The sequence below is a fragment of the Berghia stephanieae genome, chromosome 1, assembly GCF_034508935.2.
Source record: "Berghia stephanieae isolate SIO BIC M18660-M18661 chromosome 1, UCSD_Bste_1.3, whole genome shotgun sequence".
Lineage (NCBI taxonomy): Eukaryota > Metazoa > Mollusca > Gastropoda > Nudibranchia > Aeolidiidae > Berghia > Berghia stephanieae.
In genome coordinates this window covers 6,966,505-6,983,953 of record NC_088360.1, presented here as the reverse complement: position 1 = coordinate 6,983,953, position 17,449 = coordinate 6,966,505, and the positions used below count along the sequence as shown (strand labels likewise).

The 17,449-nt window shown below is 37.0% G+C and overlaps 1 protein-coding gene across 2 annotated transcripts in view; it reads left to right on the top strand.

Moving 5' to 3' along the window:
• The first annotated feature begins 443 nt into the window (after nt 1–443).
• LOC144967111 (uncharacterized) overlaps nt 444–17,449 on the top strand; it is a 123,504-nt gene continuing 106,498 nt past the window's right edge. Inside the window, exons 1-2 of one of the 2 annotated variants that reach the window (XM_078903961.1) lie at nt 444–887; nt 3,334–3,598. In XM_078903961.1, the coding sequence (XP_078760087.1) occupies nt 3,534–3,598 (65 nt within the window). In that variant the 5' untranslated portion in view covers nt 444–887; nt 3,334–3,533. The remainder of the gene's footprint in view (nt 888–3,333; nt 3,599–17,449) is intronic. The other variant, XM_078903969.1, reaches the window with a different exon arrangement.

Here is a 17,449-nt window from a genome sequence, read left to right as displayed (position 1 = left end):
AAATAAAGATAGATGCTTGTTCTCCCACGCTTCAACTGCTCTCTCTGTGTTTAATTTATGAATTGAAAAGCTCTTTTCAGTTGGTATGGTTTATCGGAGGGAGCATGGTCTACACCTCCCCCCCCCCCCCTCCCCTCAACTCCAAGTCCTCAACTTTTATTCAGCTTTAGACCAACTCTATTATTTAAGGGGATTTCTCCTTTAGTGACCGCGGGTATGACCAACACACACACATACACACAAACACACACATACATACACACACACACACGCACACACTAGTTGCACCGAAATAATATCAATGCCGTTCATATCTTCACACTCCAGACAGCTCTGAGACTACACATAATATCCCCATAGACACACACACCTGCAAAAAAACACACATATACACACACACGTTTTATTCACTGAGGATTTCAACGCCCTGAATGACAACCATACACCGAAATCACACTCTTAATACAAACACACACACACACACACACACACAAACACACACATAACTGACCCTGGTTTTCATTTATTTTTATCACAGAATGAATACTTGTCTTGACCACATGCTGCACGGACAAGATAAGGCAGAATAAAAACGCATGTGTGTTACCGTTGAGACAATTTTTAACAACACATTCAAAGTAGATAGTAGTTGAATTCAAGGATCAGTCCAATACAATAATACGACCCATATTCCCGTGGATGAAAAATCATAAATTTATATTGGAGTACCTAACTATTGAAAACTGGCAGGCAGCATTACGTTCCACTGTGCTGGTCATTGGGGTGTGACGTTCTCTTTTCTTTTGATCCAGCAAACCGCGTCAAGTTCTCGTGCTACTTGCGAATGTGTGTGAAACTAAAAACACTGATTAATTCGATTTGTTTACGTGAGTATAATTCAATGGATATTTTGCTAATCTTTATTTTTTCACACAGTTGAAACATCCTTGATTTTCTGAAGCGGATTTTCTTGTAAATCAATCTATGGTCAATCTTGAGTTATTTATTGTCCAAGACGTTCTTGTTATTTTGAGATTCAATTGTGTGTGTGTGTGTCAGTGTCCGTGTAGTATTTAGTATCCATCTTATTCTCATGTAGTTCCATATCTGAAGCAGACGTCGGAGGTCATCTTCCGCCAAGCTGATCTATCTCTTGCCAATTCTATTAAAGCAGCGCCACCTTTCTCAGCTTCATCTGTCCAAGTTCTTATCCCTTTCAAATACGTTATTCTTTGTCTTCCTCTTATTCTTTTTCCATTCATCTTTCCAGTCAAGGCGAGTATTTCCAAACCAGGGTGGCGGATAATGTGTCCTAAAAATTCCATTTGGCGTTTGATGATTTTGTTATCAGTGATCTTTTTCTGTTTGCCATTTCTAAAATTTCTTCATTTCTTTTCCTTTCTATCCATGACACCCTCATCATTCTTCTGTAAAACCACATTTCCACTGCCTCCAGTCTTTTAACCATGGTCTTGTTTATGGTCCAGCTCTCACAACCATATAGCAGCACAGACAGTACATAGCAATCCAGGACTTTGATTTTTGTTTTCATGCTAATATTCCTGTTTTTCATAATTGTATGCAGCTGGTTGAATGCATTCTTCGCCATACCTATTCTTTTCTTTATTTCACAATCTGATTTTCCATTGGATGTTACATTGAAGCCTAAATATTTGAAACATTCAACTTGTTGTATTGTTTGTCCTCTGCTTGTTATTACACAGGCTGGTGGGTTATTATTTTTAGATACCGTCATACATTCTGTTTTAGATATATTCAGTTCCAGTCCCATATTTTCACTACTCCTGACTACAACATCCAGTAATTCTTGTAGTTCATGTTCAGATTCTGCCAGTAGAACCGTATCATCTGCATACCTCAGATTTGTTACATTCTGTCCTCCAATACACACCCCCTTCTTATGTTCGATATCTCTTAATATCATTTCACTATAGAGGTTGAATAAATCTGGAGACAAAACACACCCCTGCCTAACTCCTCTTCTAATAGGTGTAAAACTGCTTAGTTCGTTGTCAACACGCATTGCTGCTTCTTGTTCCCAGTACAAATTCCGTAATATTCTTAAATCTTTACCATCAATGTCCAAGGATGATAGAATTTTGAATAGTTTTTCGTGTTGTACTTTATCAAAGGCTTTTGAATAGTCGATGAAACACATATACAGATCTTTATTTACTTCAATACATCTTTCCATCAGCATTGATAATGTGAATATTCCATTTCTGGTACCCTTGTCCTCAACAAAACCAAATTGCATCTCCCCAATTTCAGGTCGTATTTTATTTCTTATTCTTAGTAAAATTATCTTCAAAAGAATTTTTGTGAGGTGGCTCATTAGGCTAATAGTTCTGTGTTGTTCACAATCAACTGCCCCTGGCTTTTTTGGTAGTGCTATAAAAATGGATCGTTTCATATCAGTTGGCATTTTTCCTGTGTTATACACTTGATTTAGAAGGTTTGTGATGAATTCAATCCCCCATTCACCCAGGCCAGTCAAGGCTTCAATTGTTATGGCATCAGGTCCTGCAGCTTTTCCATTTTTCATGCTTTTCATGACGTTCCTAACTTCATCTTTCATTATAGAAGGCCCTTCCAGTTCTTTTATCATAGGCATTTCTCCTCGATTATCAAAGAAAAGTTCTTCAATATATTCTGACCATCTGTTTAGAATGCAGTCTTTGTCCATGATGGTGTTTCCACGCTTGTCTTTGATGCATCCACTTTTAGCACCTGATTTAGTTTTGTTTGTCACTTCTTTGATTTTCTGATGGAAGAATTTGCCATTTTTTTCTTTGCAGGACATTATATAGTGACATTGTTCATTTATCCAGTCTTCTTTAGCTTCGTTGCATTTTCTTTTTATCTGCCTGTTCAGAGTCTTGTATTTTTCTTCCTGATTTTTGGCCTTTCTTCTCTCATTCATTAGTTCTAATATCTCTGGAGTAATCCATTTCTTCTTCTGCAACTTAAGTGTGGTTGGAACATTTTCTTCTAATGATGCAGCAACACTGTCTTTAAACTGCTCATATTTCTCTTCTATATCTGTTAGTTCTCCAAGCACTTCAAACTTGTTTCTTACTGATAGTTCAAATTTTTCTTGTATCTTCTGTTCCTCCCGGAGAATGTCTAGTTGGTATTTAGGTTTAGCCTTTGCTCTTTTGCAGATTTTCAATTTAACTCGTATGGGGCATAGCACAGGTATATAATCGCTGTTACAGTCAACCCCCGGCATAGATTTGGCATACAAAACCGAGTTTCGGAAACGTTTGCTGATGAGTATGTAATCTATTTGGTTTCTCACTCCATCTCCAGGACTTTTCCATGTCCACTTCCTTCTATTGTGGTTTGTTGACCAAGTATTTGTGATTGTCTATCTTATTACCCAATATTATTTCGGAGAAAATATGAAAACTACGTGATGAATGGAATATGATATTCTCAACTTTATGGTGTAGGAGGACCTGAGATTCAAAGATCCCGAACAAGTTTGAAAGGAGTTCTGAGGCACAAGGATGCCTTCTCAACGTAAGCCTCGTGTTGTTTTGGATGTAAGCAGTAAAAAGAAAGGAACAAAAAGGTAAGGCATAATATTCAATATGGTGGTACCTTTATCACCATCACAATAGACTCTCTCTCTCTCTCTCTCTCTTTCTCTCTCTCTCTCTCTCTCTCTCTCACACACACGCACACACACACACTATCTATCCCTTTTCACCTCCTTTTCTCGTCCTCTCGTCTTCTGCAAGTCTGTGTGGTCAGTCTTACTCTCCCACTCTCATGTATTATCTCATCATCTTCCTCTTTTCTTCCTCCTGCTCTTCATCATCATCTTATCATCATCGGTCTGTTTCTTCCTTTGTATCTTCTTCCCTTCCTCTTTCTCTTTCATCTCCTCTTCCTCCCAACCCCCCCCCCCCCCTCTTACTCCCATCCTCTGCTTTCGAATTTTCATCTCTTCTTTTTCTTCTTCCTTCTACTTCTCATACTCTTCAACCTCTAGCTCCTCATCTCTTCATCTTTTCATCTTCACCCCCCCCCCCTCCCCTCTTCTTATGTTACACTCATATTCCTCGTCCTTCCCAATCCTCTACCCTCCTCTTATTTTTTTTAAATTCCCTTGTTATGTTTCATAATCACAATTGACTCATGACTTGCTCTTCTTTCACACACCCTTACAATATCATTTATTTGTTTCCATGAGACTCTTTTCAATTATTGAATTCAATCATATAAATAGATGATTGTGCTTTATAATTCCATGAGACTTATGTCTGATCGAGTCACTCTATTATATGATAGGACATATATATTGTTTAGGCAACACATATATCAATATTTATTTGTTCGTCAAGCAAGTGGATAATACGTTGTCATCACTTTTCCTACTTCTTTTGTATCAGAATCTGCATTTACATAGCCCACATCCGCGAATTCACAGTGCTCTCTGCGCTCCATAAAGTTTTATTTTTTTTATTCCCCTGGCAGACTTATGGAACCAAATTTCCATTTCATTCAGTACAAGTCGCCTGTTTGCAGTTTTTACAATACGTATCCATCATTGACTAAAGCCACGTACTCATTCACAACTGAGTCATGTGTGTATCTGGGGTTTTTTTTTTTTCGATTCTGCATTTGTTTGCACCCGAAAAGATAAAAAAAAATGTGTGAAAGAAACGGTACCATATGAAGCAAGAACGAAAAATACAAGAAAATAAACATCCCCCAAATTAGTCTTCCTCGACTTGATACGAGTATTTGTATCTGTATTTGTATTTGTAGAATACACCAAGGACTTCTAACTTGCTTTGGGCATTTTGCAAAGCATAATCGGTTTGAGAGGCTCTCATAATTTATGTCTACACTGTACGTCGTGGTACTTGATGTAAGGAAAACCAGTAGCCCTTCAGAACCACTAGACCCATGGAGCTGGAGTTTATCCCAGTTTCTGATGCGTAAAACGGACTATAAGAATTGCTTACCACCTCTTGGATATATGACGCTAGTCTATCGCAAATTACTTTCTGCCAGATCTAACAGACCCAGCTACCCAATCAGTGCTGGGTGGGCATGAGGGGGGAGGGGTCAGAAAAAAAAAATATCGACTAACACCCCGGGATCGATCTCGGTCCCTCTGATTGCAAGTGCTCAACTAACTAAGCTATCCAGACCCCCCGCCCCCTTGATCGGAGAACTATTATAAATTGCATCACCACCTGTTTATTTCAACTCTGCATTTTGTGTCTGCATCTGTTCTTGTATTTTGTATCTGTTATGTACTTCAATGTATCTTAGCTTTGAGCATTTTGCTAGAAGGTGTGACTGGCTCTCATAATTAATGTCTTCACTGTACGGGGAGAAATGGTATGAATTGTTTAAAGCATATGAAAGGGCGATGATCCTGTTGTAACTGGGAAAGAACTGTCCATTCTTTGATAGTGAACAGAACGAAGGAGTGGTTGTATGGATGGGTGGATGTGGGTATTCCTTTAATATAAATGGCTTGTTTTATCTGTATTATGTGACAGCAACGTTGTGGCCGCCTTATAATTAATCAATACATACTATGGCAATGGGTGTTTATTACAATTTAATCCGCTAGCCTAATTGCTTAAAGCCAGACATAGATTTAAATGTATGATGAGTACAATTATACTATTTGTTATTGTTTTTGCCAGCCAAAACGGATGACCAGTAGACTTAACCGCATGCTGTCCATACTACTTAGTATAATATGACTTTTGAAATTATGACTGGTCTGGATGAGTTTATGGATTGACCACGCCATATGTGTGGATTAGTGTAGAGCGGGTCCTTCTCGGGGATTAAACCTTGTATGCATGACTACCGTTTTACATGAATATCTTATAACGACTTATTATACCTCGAAAAAAAATAACAGAACTGTTGGCGCCAGCCCTGCGGTACAAAATGATTAATATAACGGTACGCACGAGTACAGTTAGTGCGTAATCGATAAACAATCTCTTGATATACGACCAAAGGGTGGACAATATGCTGTGTTGAAAAACATACTGTTGTAGAACCCATGACATACGTAGGTCAGGGGAAATAACAGTATGTTAAAAAATAAAATAAATAAGAAGAAAAATTAAACCGTTGGTTGGCGGACCGTAGTGTGTGCGTGTATAGGTGGAACGATATTGACGTCACTCAGATCTTTGTTATTGTTTTAGACAGCCATTCTAATGATTAAACACTATCTAATTGCTATCAATCAGACTATGCGGGTGGTTGGATGGGAGCATCACCCTTGAATCATATACCTATGATGTTCGCATGGGTGTACGATCCGATAGTGATGTCGTTTCTTCTTCTCTTTACTAGCCTATCCTGCTTCTTTGTGATTGTATTTTTGACAGGGGATATTTTTTTTTCTGTAAATCTTCTGCCTGTTTGTTCTTGGTTATTTATAATTTAGCTTATGATATCTTTAGGTTATGATTTTGATTTACATTTGTACTATTTTTGTTAGATTGCTTGTTTTTTTGTTTCAGCGGTCTCTCATATAACCTCAATTGTGTTGGAAGAGACCTAAAGCAACAAACAACAACAACAATCAGACTATAAACGTTTAAGGTTAAACATAGTTTTATTAGTTTGTACGTTATATCCGGCTGGCGGATGTTAAAAGTTGTTTTTGTTCTTTTGTTGTTTTTGTTTTTTTCCAAAACGCTTAGTATTAATAGTTCCGTGCCAAATTAAGGAGCAGGCACTGGTGTAAGATAAAGATCTGAAAAAGTGTGAATGAAACAGTCAGACAAATTCAGAAAGAAAAATACGAGATTAAAACATCCTTTAAAAATCAGCCTACCTCCACTGGGGATCGAACTTCAGACCTTCTGATTACTGGTCAGACGTGCCAACTATCGGGCAACCTCTTTGGTGTAATGTTGGAAAACCCGACTGGTAAGAAGGTTCGATCCCCAGTCGAGGCAGGCGATTTTTTTTGGGATGTTTTATTTTTCTACTTGTATTTTTTTTCTTGTTTTGTCTGATAATGTTTTTAGACACACTTTTCTTCAGATCTGTATGGCTAGTTTCGATATTTACCGTTTAATAAATTAGATATCAAGTCTAAATCATTGTCGTCAATCTTTGGCATTGAAAAAATGGCTTTGTTCTTTTTTGTTTGCTGTTTTCTTTTGTTGTGTAGTCTACACATTTTTTGTTAATGTAATGAAGCCTTGCCTTACGATGAACCGTGACGAGCTTTTTTTAAAGTGAGATTGTAGTTAGTAGTGATCACTTCTATGGGGACAAAAAGAAACCATATATAGAAGTATCGCATCAAAGTGGTATAAATATTGGACTGATTTAAATGAAAAAAATGGACTTTTAGTAAGAAAAAAAAAAGAAAAAATCAAAACCAAAGATAGATCTTGGATTGCTTCTTAATCTTCTTCTTTTATCAACCCCCCCCCCCCCAAAAAAAAAAAAATAAACCAAAAAAAACAAAAAAAAAAACAGTGCGTAACGGTTCTTTTTAAAAAGTAACAAAATTTTAAAAATCCCACTTTTGCTTATTTTGTTATTAAAACAGTTTTCACTATTTTCACCCCGACCTGATATAGACAATAATGTGTAACACATATCTACTACGCGTGTGTTTGCTGTTCATTGCAAGGGAATTAACGATGGGAATATTTTTTGGGGCGGGTGACATAATTTCGATATTGATGTGAATTTAGTTCGATTCCCTCTTGTGTTTATTTTGATCAGTCTTTCCTAGCACATCTTGCTTTCAATTCCAAGTCTGAACTCGCATTGAAATCGATAAAGGTTGTCGGAGATCAATTATTCAATCAATCAAAACTTTCATCATCAATCATTACTTTCATATCGATCTTTTTTGTTACATGCCGTGTTTCATAATGCCATTTTTATGGGAGTATTTTTGACAGAGTTGTGTTGAACAATGATCGGGGGGTTGCGGATACAAGGACGGGGAAATGGGATGGAAATTTGAGGTGATGGTCGTGGTGATAATGGTGAATTGATATTGATTTTGTAGATGACAATGACACTGTTGTTGTTATTGGTGTTGATGATGATGATGATGATAATGACGACGACGAGGAATATGATGGTGATGATGATGATGATGATGATGATGATGATGATGATGATGATGTTGATCACAATGATGATTGACACAGTAGGACGTATTCAGCGTTGCTTGTCTTTATGGATCGTATGACGATGTCTATATCTCAGCCACTAAATAATACACCATAGTCTACTGATGGCTCTATGATAACCTAAGTCCTGTGATAATTTCTCAACTTGACACGATTTCTGAACAGAGATCAGAGCGTGTCATCAGATGTCTCTTCCTGTAATAACGTCTGTATGTTTTTCTGCTTACACATTTTTTAAACACTTAGCCATTTAAGGTTACTGACTTTGAAAAGGCGATATGGCCGAATGGACAAGGCTGTACACACATGACTTGGATCTGAGTCTTAATGTAAGGCTGCAAAATGAGTTAAGGCGAAGTGTCTTGCTTAATCAGGCCATACAGCGTGGTAGGGATTCGAACAAAATTTGTTGATAAATCGTTTGCTTGTTTCGGCCCCAATATTTCGAATAAACTACCGCGTGGTCTGAGTGTGTGCAAGTCTTTACCTGCCTTTAAAAAGAATCTCAAGACATATCTTTACTGTATATGCTTTTATTGACTCTATGAATCCTTGATTTGGCTATGAATTCATTGCATTGCATTTTTTTCACTCAAAATTTATAATATATATTGTAAATTGCCCGGAGCTTGTTTTTACACGAGAATGAGCACTGTATAAATGAGTATTATTATTATTATTATTATTATTATTATTATTATTATTATTATTATTATTATTATTATTATTATTATTATCATTATTATTATTACGGAACAAAGACCCTAACGCAGTGCCAATCTGTCTCCTTTAACAACACGAGTTTAGTTCTGTTTAACCTCATGCAGTTGTTCAATATCTCTTTGTTCGTGTAAGTGAATTTGGATCATTGCATTCTGCGATGAGGATGATGGTAGATAAAGGCAAAAGATTTTGACACCCACCATTTAAATGATTGAGTCATTCGCCGGGAGCGGATAATTTGTTGGGTTTGTTTCTTTTTTTTATTGTTTTATTGTATGTAGGCACGTTATATCACTTGGTAGAGCGCTAGTCCAGCACACGAAATGCTGGTTTGAGTTCCTGTTGAAACATATTATTTTTCTCCTCCCGCCTTCATTGACAATGTCTTTGTGTGTAATCTGGATCTGACGGAAATCAATTTGCGAAAGACCGATTACAATATTTGTTGACACCAGAAATTAATAGTAGTCTTGGATCGATATTTATTGTTTGTGTAACGTTACATGTACTGGAGTATTATCCAATTTCTGGAAGACCAAAACTCTAAAGAATTATCATTTCTGTATCTAATCTGATGCAGGGTAACTTAGTCTGGCCTTATAACTCTAAGATTTCTGTTCTATTCTGAAAACAAACAAACTCGTTTTTCAAATCAATTTAAATGACCATCTGCTCTTGCCGAAAACTATCAAACCTGTTGCTTCACAAAATTTCCAAGTTTGAGAGTATTTGAAAAGAATGTCGTTTTAATCGATCATAAATACGAGTTTTCTAGCCAAACTTTTTAAAACGTGTTTCATCAGAGTACATCAAAATTTTCTGTCATCTTATGATTCTTCCATAATATCAATCGATTGGAATAATCGAACTATGAACCTTGTCTTGTAACAAAAATCGATTACAATAAGGGGTTGCATTGAATTGGAGACGCCACACACGCCTTGACTGGCTATTGATATATCTATTGAATAAAACATACATTTCACAGCTTCAACAAAGAAGTAAAGAATACGAGGAACGTTACGGGTTCAAGATTTTTCCGGTCAACACCATATCACTATTAAAGGGCATTTATATAAAATAACGTTTTACAGCAACAGACCTAAAAGTATCTGTTATCGTTCATTCTTCTTCCCCCATACTGTTTATATTTCGTGATCAGGAAAACAAATTAATCAATTAACCAGTTAACTGCCGTACTCTGGAAAGAAGTGTATTTTTTTAAAGTTGACCAGAAAACTCGTCCTTCAAATATCGATCGACTTCAATGACCCTCATCTTGGCTAAAAGTTTCAAACCAGGGACCCCACGAGGTCCCAATATCCCCTATGTGTTGTCAATTGTTTTAGGAAATGTGGTCTGCAACCAATTGCAGCACTTAATATGGAAGACAAAACACGAGGCCTGGAAGGTTTTATTACAATATTCTCAGAAAGATGAAAAGTTGTTGACGACCAAGTTTTGGTTTCAGACCTGAGTAAGATGAAAAGTGTGAAAAAAGAGCATTATCCATTGATTAAGTTTTGCGTCGCTCAAAGCGGGACTTGAACCAAAGACCTGCAATTCACAGGCCGATTGTCATACCACAAGACCTCAAAGCACTGAACAAGTGTGTACGAAACAGTGTCAGACAAAGCAAAAAAGAAAAAAATACAAGAAAAAATAACATCCAAAAATATCAGTCTTCCTTGACTGGGGCTCGAACCTCAGGACACCCGATTACATTTGAGGCGTGCTACCATTATACCACAGAGGTTCCCAATTTCTCAAGACCACAAAGCAGCATTTCCGTGTAGAGAAGAGGAGAATAATCCTGTATTAAATATTTTCATTTGCGTGAGACTAGTGTTCTATCCAAACGGATTGAATATCATTAATTATTATTATCCTTATAACCTTCCATTATAATCCTGGATAAACTCTTACTCTATGAAATTACAGATCCCCGGAGGATTATTATTACTATCCTTAATAATTATTACTATCCTTATAACCTTCCATTATAATCCTGGATAAACTTCCATTATAATCCTGGATAAACTGTTACTCTATGAAATTATAGATCCCCGGGGGATCACTTTTATAAGACTGATTTCCAAATTTCCAAACACGGACCTTACTCGGAAACTTTCTTTGCTGCGTATTTTGTTCCTTGTTGACGCAATTATTCATTTGTTTTGTTTTGGTTTTTTTTTTTGTTGTGGTTCCTTGAAGCTATCATTCATTCGTTTTTATTTGGGGTGTTTTTTTGTATTTTTATGTTTTGTTTTTGTTTTTGTTTGGGGGTTGGAGGGGGGTGGTTGTTGTTGTTGTTTTTGTGTATTTTTTTTTTCAATATATATGTTACACACTTCCAGAGAAAATTTCGTCAGAGACTTTGCCTTCATATATAGGTAGATAAAAATTTCTCGATATTTCACAAAAAGTCCCAAACCTGGGACTTTAAAGGGGTATAGGGTTTGCAAATTTTCTATTTAGTTAATTGAATGTCAGTTTAAACTATCGATACTTGAAGTAAAATGTTCTGTGGTTAAAATTAGAGAAAAACGAAACAAAAAAAAAACTATGGGAAAAATGTTTGCTCCTCATCGATTTTTCATATAATTGCCATTTTCGTGTCTAGATCGACAAGTTTGTCAAACAAGTGAATGAGCATGCATGTCCCACTTGATTATGCAAAGTGCTCTCTCTCTCTCTCTCTCTCTCTCTCTCTCTCTCTCTCTCTCTCTCTCTCTCTCTCTCTCGCTCCCTCTCTCGCTCTCTCTTTCCTTCCTTTTCCCTATCAATCTATCAATCTGTCTGGCTGTTTATCGATCTCCTTCCACCAGTTGTCCGTCTGACTTTCCATCTACCTACCCATCTACCTAACTATCTGTTTATCTATTTGTCGTTCCGTATACCTAACTGGATGCACTTCCATCTGTTTGTCTTCCAAGATACCTTCCTATAATATATATATATATATATATATATATATATATATATATATATATATATATATATATATATATATATATACCTGGCAATCCATTCACCTTTTCCATTTACCTTCGCGACCAGACCAGAATTAGCTCTGCTTTTGTTGTTGGCTGGAGAAGGGGTTGGAGCAAGAAAAGTTTATTATCAAGTCGCCTAATTTGTTCTTATTCGAAGCAAGCTCCGTTTGATTTTGTTTTATATGTTCAAAATCCACAATATTTATAATTAGCCTGTTAATTAACTTCCGATCACTAGCCAGTTCTCATGCCTTTACAAGAGGAGGAAACATCATTAAAGATCCAACCAAAAGAGTGCCTGGATTCAATAACGCCAGGAAATACTGGACCTCCTCAAATCGCCTCTTAACTGGACATGGCAGAACTGCATCAAATATGTGCAGATGGAAACTTCGAAACAATGATACCTGCCAGAAATGTCAGGCAGCCCCAGAGAGCAGCGATCACATCGTCCTCCACTGTCCAGTCACTAAACTTGAAAGTGGCTACGAAACCGTCCTTAGGGCGGAGGAAGACTTTATTTAGAAGCTGGGTTGACGAAATCAATTTGGAGGGGTAGCCATGCGCTACTTCTACTACTATGCCTTTATACTACTCTGCCCAACACTGACAGATTGTGTTTTTTTTTTTCGTTTTGTTTTCCTTTCAGAAAAATACATTTTGTTTTAGATGTCGTCTTAAAAGTGTAAGGTGTACGACTTTTTTAACAAGGATTATGTAATTTCATGGATATTTTAATTTTAATTTTTAAAATGAAGCTTTGCTGGAAAATATCGCGAATCACTCAGACCACCTACCCCTCAATACATCCATTCTTTTAACCATCTTTTGGTTTTCATGCCCTATTTAAGACCTTTAATCCGAGTTGACAGAGTAGTTTTCCAAATCACGGTTATCATGCTTAGTTATTATCTCCCCTTTGTTATATCTTCAAATCTAGTTTGATAATAAGGTAAGAGAGTTATTGTAAGACAGCAATCCGCGTTCTGCCATGCTTGACTTCTCTCTTTTAAAAAAGCATCTGGAATTTCCCAATACCCTATTATGTATTTACTTTTCCACATATTGTGTGTGTGTGTGTGTGTGTGTGTGTGTTTGTTTGTTTGTTCCTTTCTTAAAATGACAAAACATTATGTTTGACAATCTTATCTCGGTTCCTTTTAAAGAATCTTTTGTTGCAAATTAAAACAAAACAAAATAGAAGTGGGAACATAGCTAAATTTACGTTTCTCACAATCTTTCAGCTCTGTTAAAATGAGTTGATTTCATAAACAATGACTTTTCCTGTGTCAAATTTTACTTCCTATTCATCGTTGTAAATATTGTCACAAAATGGCGTTGGGTTTATAAAAACAACAACGTTGTATAATGGTTTCAACAGTCTTATAAATCCTAATAGATCAAAATGAAATAAAGTAAAATGAAATCAAGGCAAATCGGCATCAATTTCATCTAATTTTGACAGTCACCTTACCTCATTTTTCCCCATAAATTTGTTCCACTGGTATGACGCTTCTCAGCAATAAAAAAGATGCAAAACAGCAGAATGTCAGGAAGGTGTCATTTTTTAAAAATTTTCTTTTGATAAGAACATTACATGTTTATTGAAAGTAACACTTCGTTTGACTGAGACTTTCGACTGGTTTGAAGAAGAAGAAGAAGAAGAAGAAGAAGAAGAAGAAGAAGAAGAAGAAGAAGAAGAAGAAGAAGAAGAAGAAGAAGAAGAAGAAGAAGAAGAAGAGGAAAGAAGAAGAAGGAGGAGGGGACGACGAGGAGGAGGAGAGGAGGAGGAGAGGAGGAGGAGGAGAGAAGAAGAAGAAGGGAAGAAGAAAAAGAAGAAGAAGAAGAAGAAGAAGAAGAAGAAGAAGAAGAAGAAGAAGAAGAAGAAGAAGAAGAAGAAGAAGAAGAAGGAGGAGGAGGAGGAGGAGGAGGAGGTGAGGAGGAGGTAAAGGAGGAAGAAGGGGAAGAGGAGGAGAAAAGAATGTATCAGGTGACAGACGACAATAATATTTACCTTATCTCATCATGTACCATCATTTGAGTTCAATGTTGAATTTGAGCACTCGATATCGAATTAGATTGCACTCTCCTGATTTAGAATGCTACAATGTTCATATTTGATTTGGCAAAAATTTAAAAACGTGTTTTGCCAATTTACAGCAACAGACCTAGAAGTACGTACCTATGTGATATCTTTCACACTCCTTTCCCCAAGTCAAGTTTGTATTCTCATACATCTACCCATCAACTCTCACTGGTACCCTATCTATATACATTACACTCCATGTCATCACCTGTCACTCTATTAAGCCACTCAAGATATAAATGATGATACAGTGTATTTGTTATCACGATAACTATTTCCGGTTGCGGAAAGATGACACTGCGTTCCACAAAAGCCCTTTGTACATTTTGTCTTCCCTTCTTCCCCAGCCATCGTGTTGTACGAGTAGATGGTTGAATGAATAGACAATTTAATTTGGATTTCAAGATTATGGTTTGAATCCGGGTGATACGAATTAACCCTCGATTTATTTTTCTAATGAATGGATAGTTTTTAAAAACTCTGAGTCATACAGAGCTATCACGCAAGGAGTTTGAAATGGAACTAACGAATGGTGATGATCATCATCCGAATGTTTGGATTTAAAGTGAAGCATTGATGGTTTTACTGATTTTGTTATTGGCTGAAGAAGGGTTGTGAATCCGAAACATTCCGTCTTTGGTATTTCCTGTGTAGGTTCTTTTGACCTCCCATATGGGGGAGGGAGGTACTTGCTGGGTTGTTTTTTTTTAATCCCCAAAATCTGTTTTTCAGCGTGGTCTCTGTCCTTGTCTTGGAATGAGGGGTCCAAGAGCAAGGCATTGGCTGGTAGAGAAATAGTCAAATATATAGTTATAGTTTTGAGAGATTATAATCTTTTCTTGTAAATCCTTTCTCTGTTATGTGCTATTAAACATTTTGTTTTAAATATGATTTGCAAGAATTTGAGTGTATTCCTCTTGGTGGGATCCCGTGCTTGCGTCTAGATGAGATTTAAGGTGATCTCAAACTGATAGTGATAGTGTGCTCTTGGAATCTACAACTGTTCCCTGTTTGGACCATTCCCCTTTCCCACGAGAAATTGTAATTAATTGTAAATCCATTTTGTTTTTGTTTTTTGACACCTGGATTTCTTAATGCTTCCTGGTGCTGAAATGACATAAATGTGTCGCAAGCGCCGTAAAACCCTGAAAAATAAACAATCCACAGATTCTAGCAGTTTATATTCTCGTAAAGAAGAAATAGTTTCGTTTCTTAAAAACTCCAAAAACAAAGTGTTAAATTTTCTAATTCTTACTTTCTATTTTGATTTTAAAATCAATTTTCGTCGCCCAGTTTATTCTGCCATAATAGTGAGCAAAAGTGTGATGAAAAAAGTGGTTCCAATCTCATTGGAAGCGTAATGCCTTCCTCCCAGAGGGCTGACTACATATCTTGTGAAAATGATTTTCTGTTTTCAGAGTGATGGCATCACATTTTCTAGTCTAAATATATCCTCGCTCTTTTACGTCCCATAATCCTTACAGAATCTGCCTAGATATCCTGCTACTAAAATAGTTTTATGTTTCTTTATGATTCTCTTTATGATTCTGAATGTAGCCTATTCATTTTTAGTTCTCCGAAGGACTGATTACAAACACACTTCCAATGATTTTGGAACCGCCACGACTTTTCTTCCCTATTCTAGATTGACACGACGAGTCTTTATTTATTTATTTATTTTTTATTTATTATTCCAATCATCCCTGTTCTAGTCTCTCCATTACTTTTTAACAATGGGCGAGGACAACAGGATCACCGAGAAGCTCGAACTTACGGACTATGGAATAGAATAGACAGCAGCAAACTATCGGTGGCCAACCTCGATCTCGGCGCTTTTTATCTTCCAAGTCAAGTACGGTTGCCAAGTAAGGCTATATCGGGCAGTTTGTGTCAACATGCTTATCTCCCCTTTATTCCTTGTGGACGGAGAATGAGCCAGGTTTGGTATTATGATATTACTGATTTGACTGACATGATTTGGGTATGCCTGTGATATCATGATGACGTCATTCCTCTAGTTTGTCGTGTATTTAATCCGTCTGGAATCAGTACCTAGTTGCCTGCTTTACAATGACCCCTGGTTTTGTAAATTTCTGAGACGAAAAATTAGGGCGATCCAGCATAACTTTGCTTTTGGCTGAATAAAATCTGATTATTTCTTCATCTTCTCTCTCTCTCTCTCTCTCTCTCTCTCTCTCTCTCTCTCTCTCTCTCTCTCTCTCTCTCTCTCTCTAACTCACTCACACATTCTCTCCTCCTTATTTTCTTCTTCCTCCTTCACCTCCTCTTCCTCCTCTTCCTCCTCTTCCTCTTCCTCCTCTTTCTCTTCCTCCTCTTCCTCCTCTTCCTCTTCCTCCTCTTTCTCCTCTTCCTCTTCCTCCTCCTCTTCCTCTTCCTTCTCCTTTTCTTCTTCTTCTTCTTCTTCTTCTTCTTCTTCTTCTTCTTCTTCTTCTTCTTCTTCTTCTTCTTCTTCTTCTTCTTCTTCTTCTTCTTCTTCTTCTTCTTCTTCTTGACTTCCTCATCCTCCTCCTCCTCTACTGCTTGGTCCTCTTCCTTATTCTTCTTCCTCTTCTACTACTACTACTACTACTACTACTACTACTACTACTACTACTACTACTACTACTACTACTACTACTACTACTACTAACTACTACTACTATATTGTACTAATACTACAACGACTACTATTACTACTACTAATACTGCAACTCCTACTAATGCTACTACTATTATTACTACTACTACTACTACTACTACTACTACTACTACTACTACTACTACTACTACTACTACTACTAAGTTGTATGAATTCGAGCACAGAATAAGTCGATTCAATATATAACAAGCATTTCTGTCATTATTTTAACGAATTCAGAGAATGGTATTGTTTATATACCGTTATTTAAAAAAAAAAACAGTACAGATGTGTGTGTGTGTGTGAGAGAGAGAGAGAGAGAGAGAGAGAGAGAGAGAGAGAGAGAGATAGAGAAGGAGGGGAGACAAAGAGAGAGAGAGAGAGAGAGAGAGAGAGAGAGATAAAGAGAGAGAGAGAGAGAGAGAGTAGATCCCTGGTTCGAGACCCTTTGTTGTAAGTGCAAATTTGAGAAACTGAAAAAGTTCTTTATTCACATCTTCTCACTCAGGTGTGAAATGGGTAGTGAGTAGTAGTCCTTCGGAGCCATTAGGCTTCCGGTTTCTATAGCGTGGAACAGACAATAGCAATTGCTTACTATCCTTTGGATAGGTCGCTTGTCAGTCTATTGTAAAGTATTTTCCACCAGATCCAATTGCTTACTATCATTTGGATAGGACGCTGGTCTATCGTAAAGTATTTCCACCAGATCTAATAGACTCAGCTACCTAATCACTGTTGGGTGGAAGGGATCCCATGAAATGAGTAATCGAACGTAAACAGCGTAATCTCTGTCGTAACAATATTGTACTAGCGCCTTACAGGCATC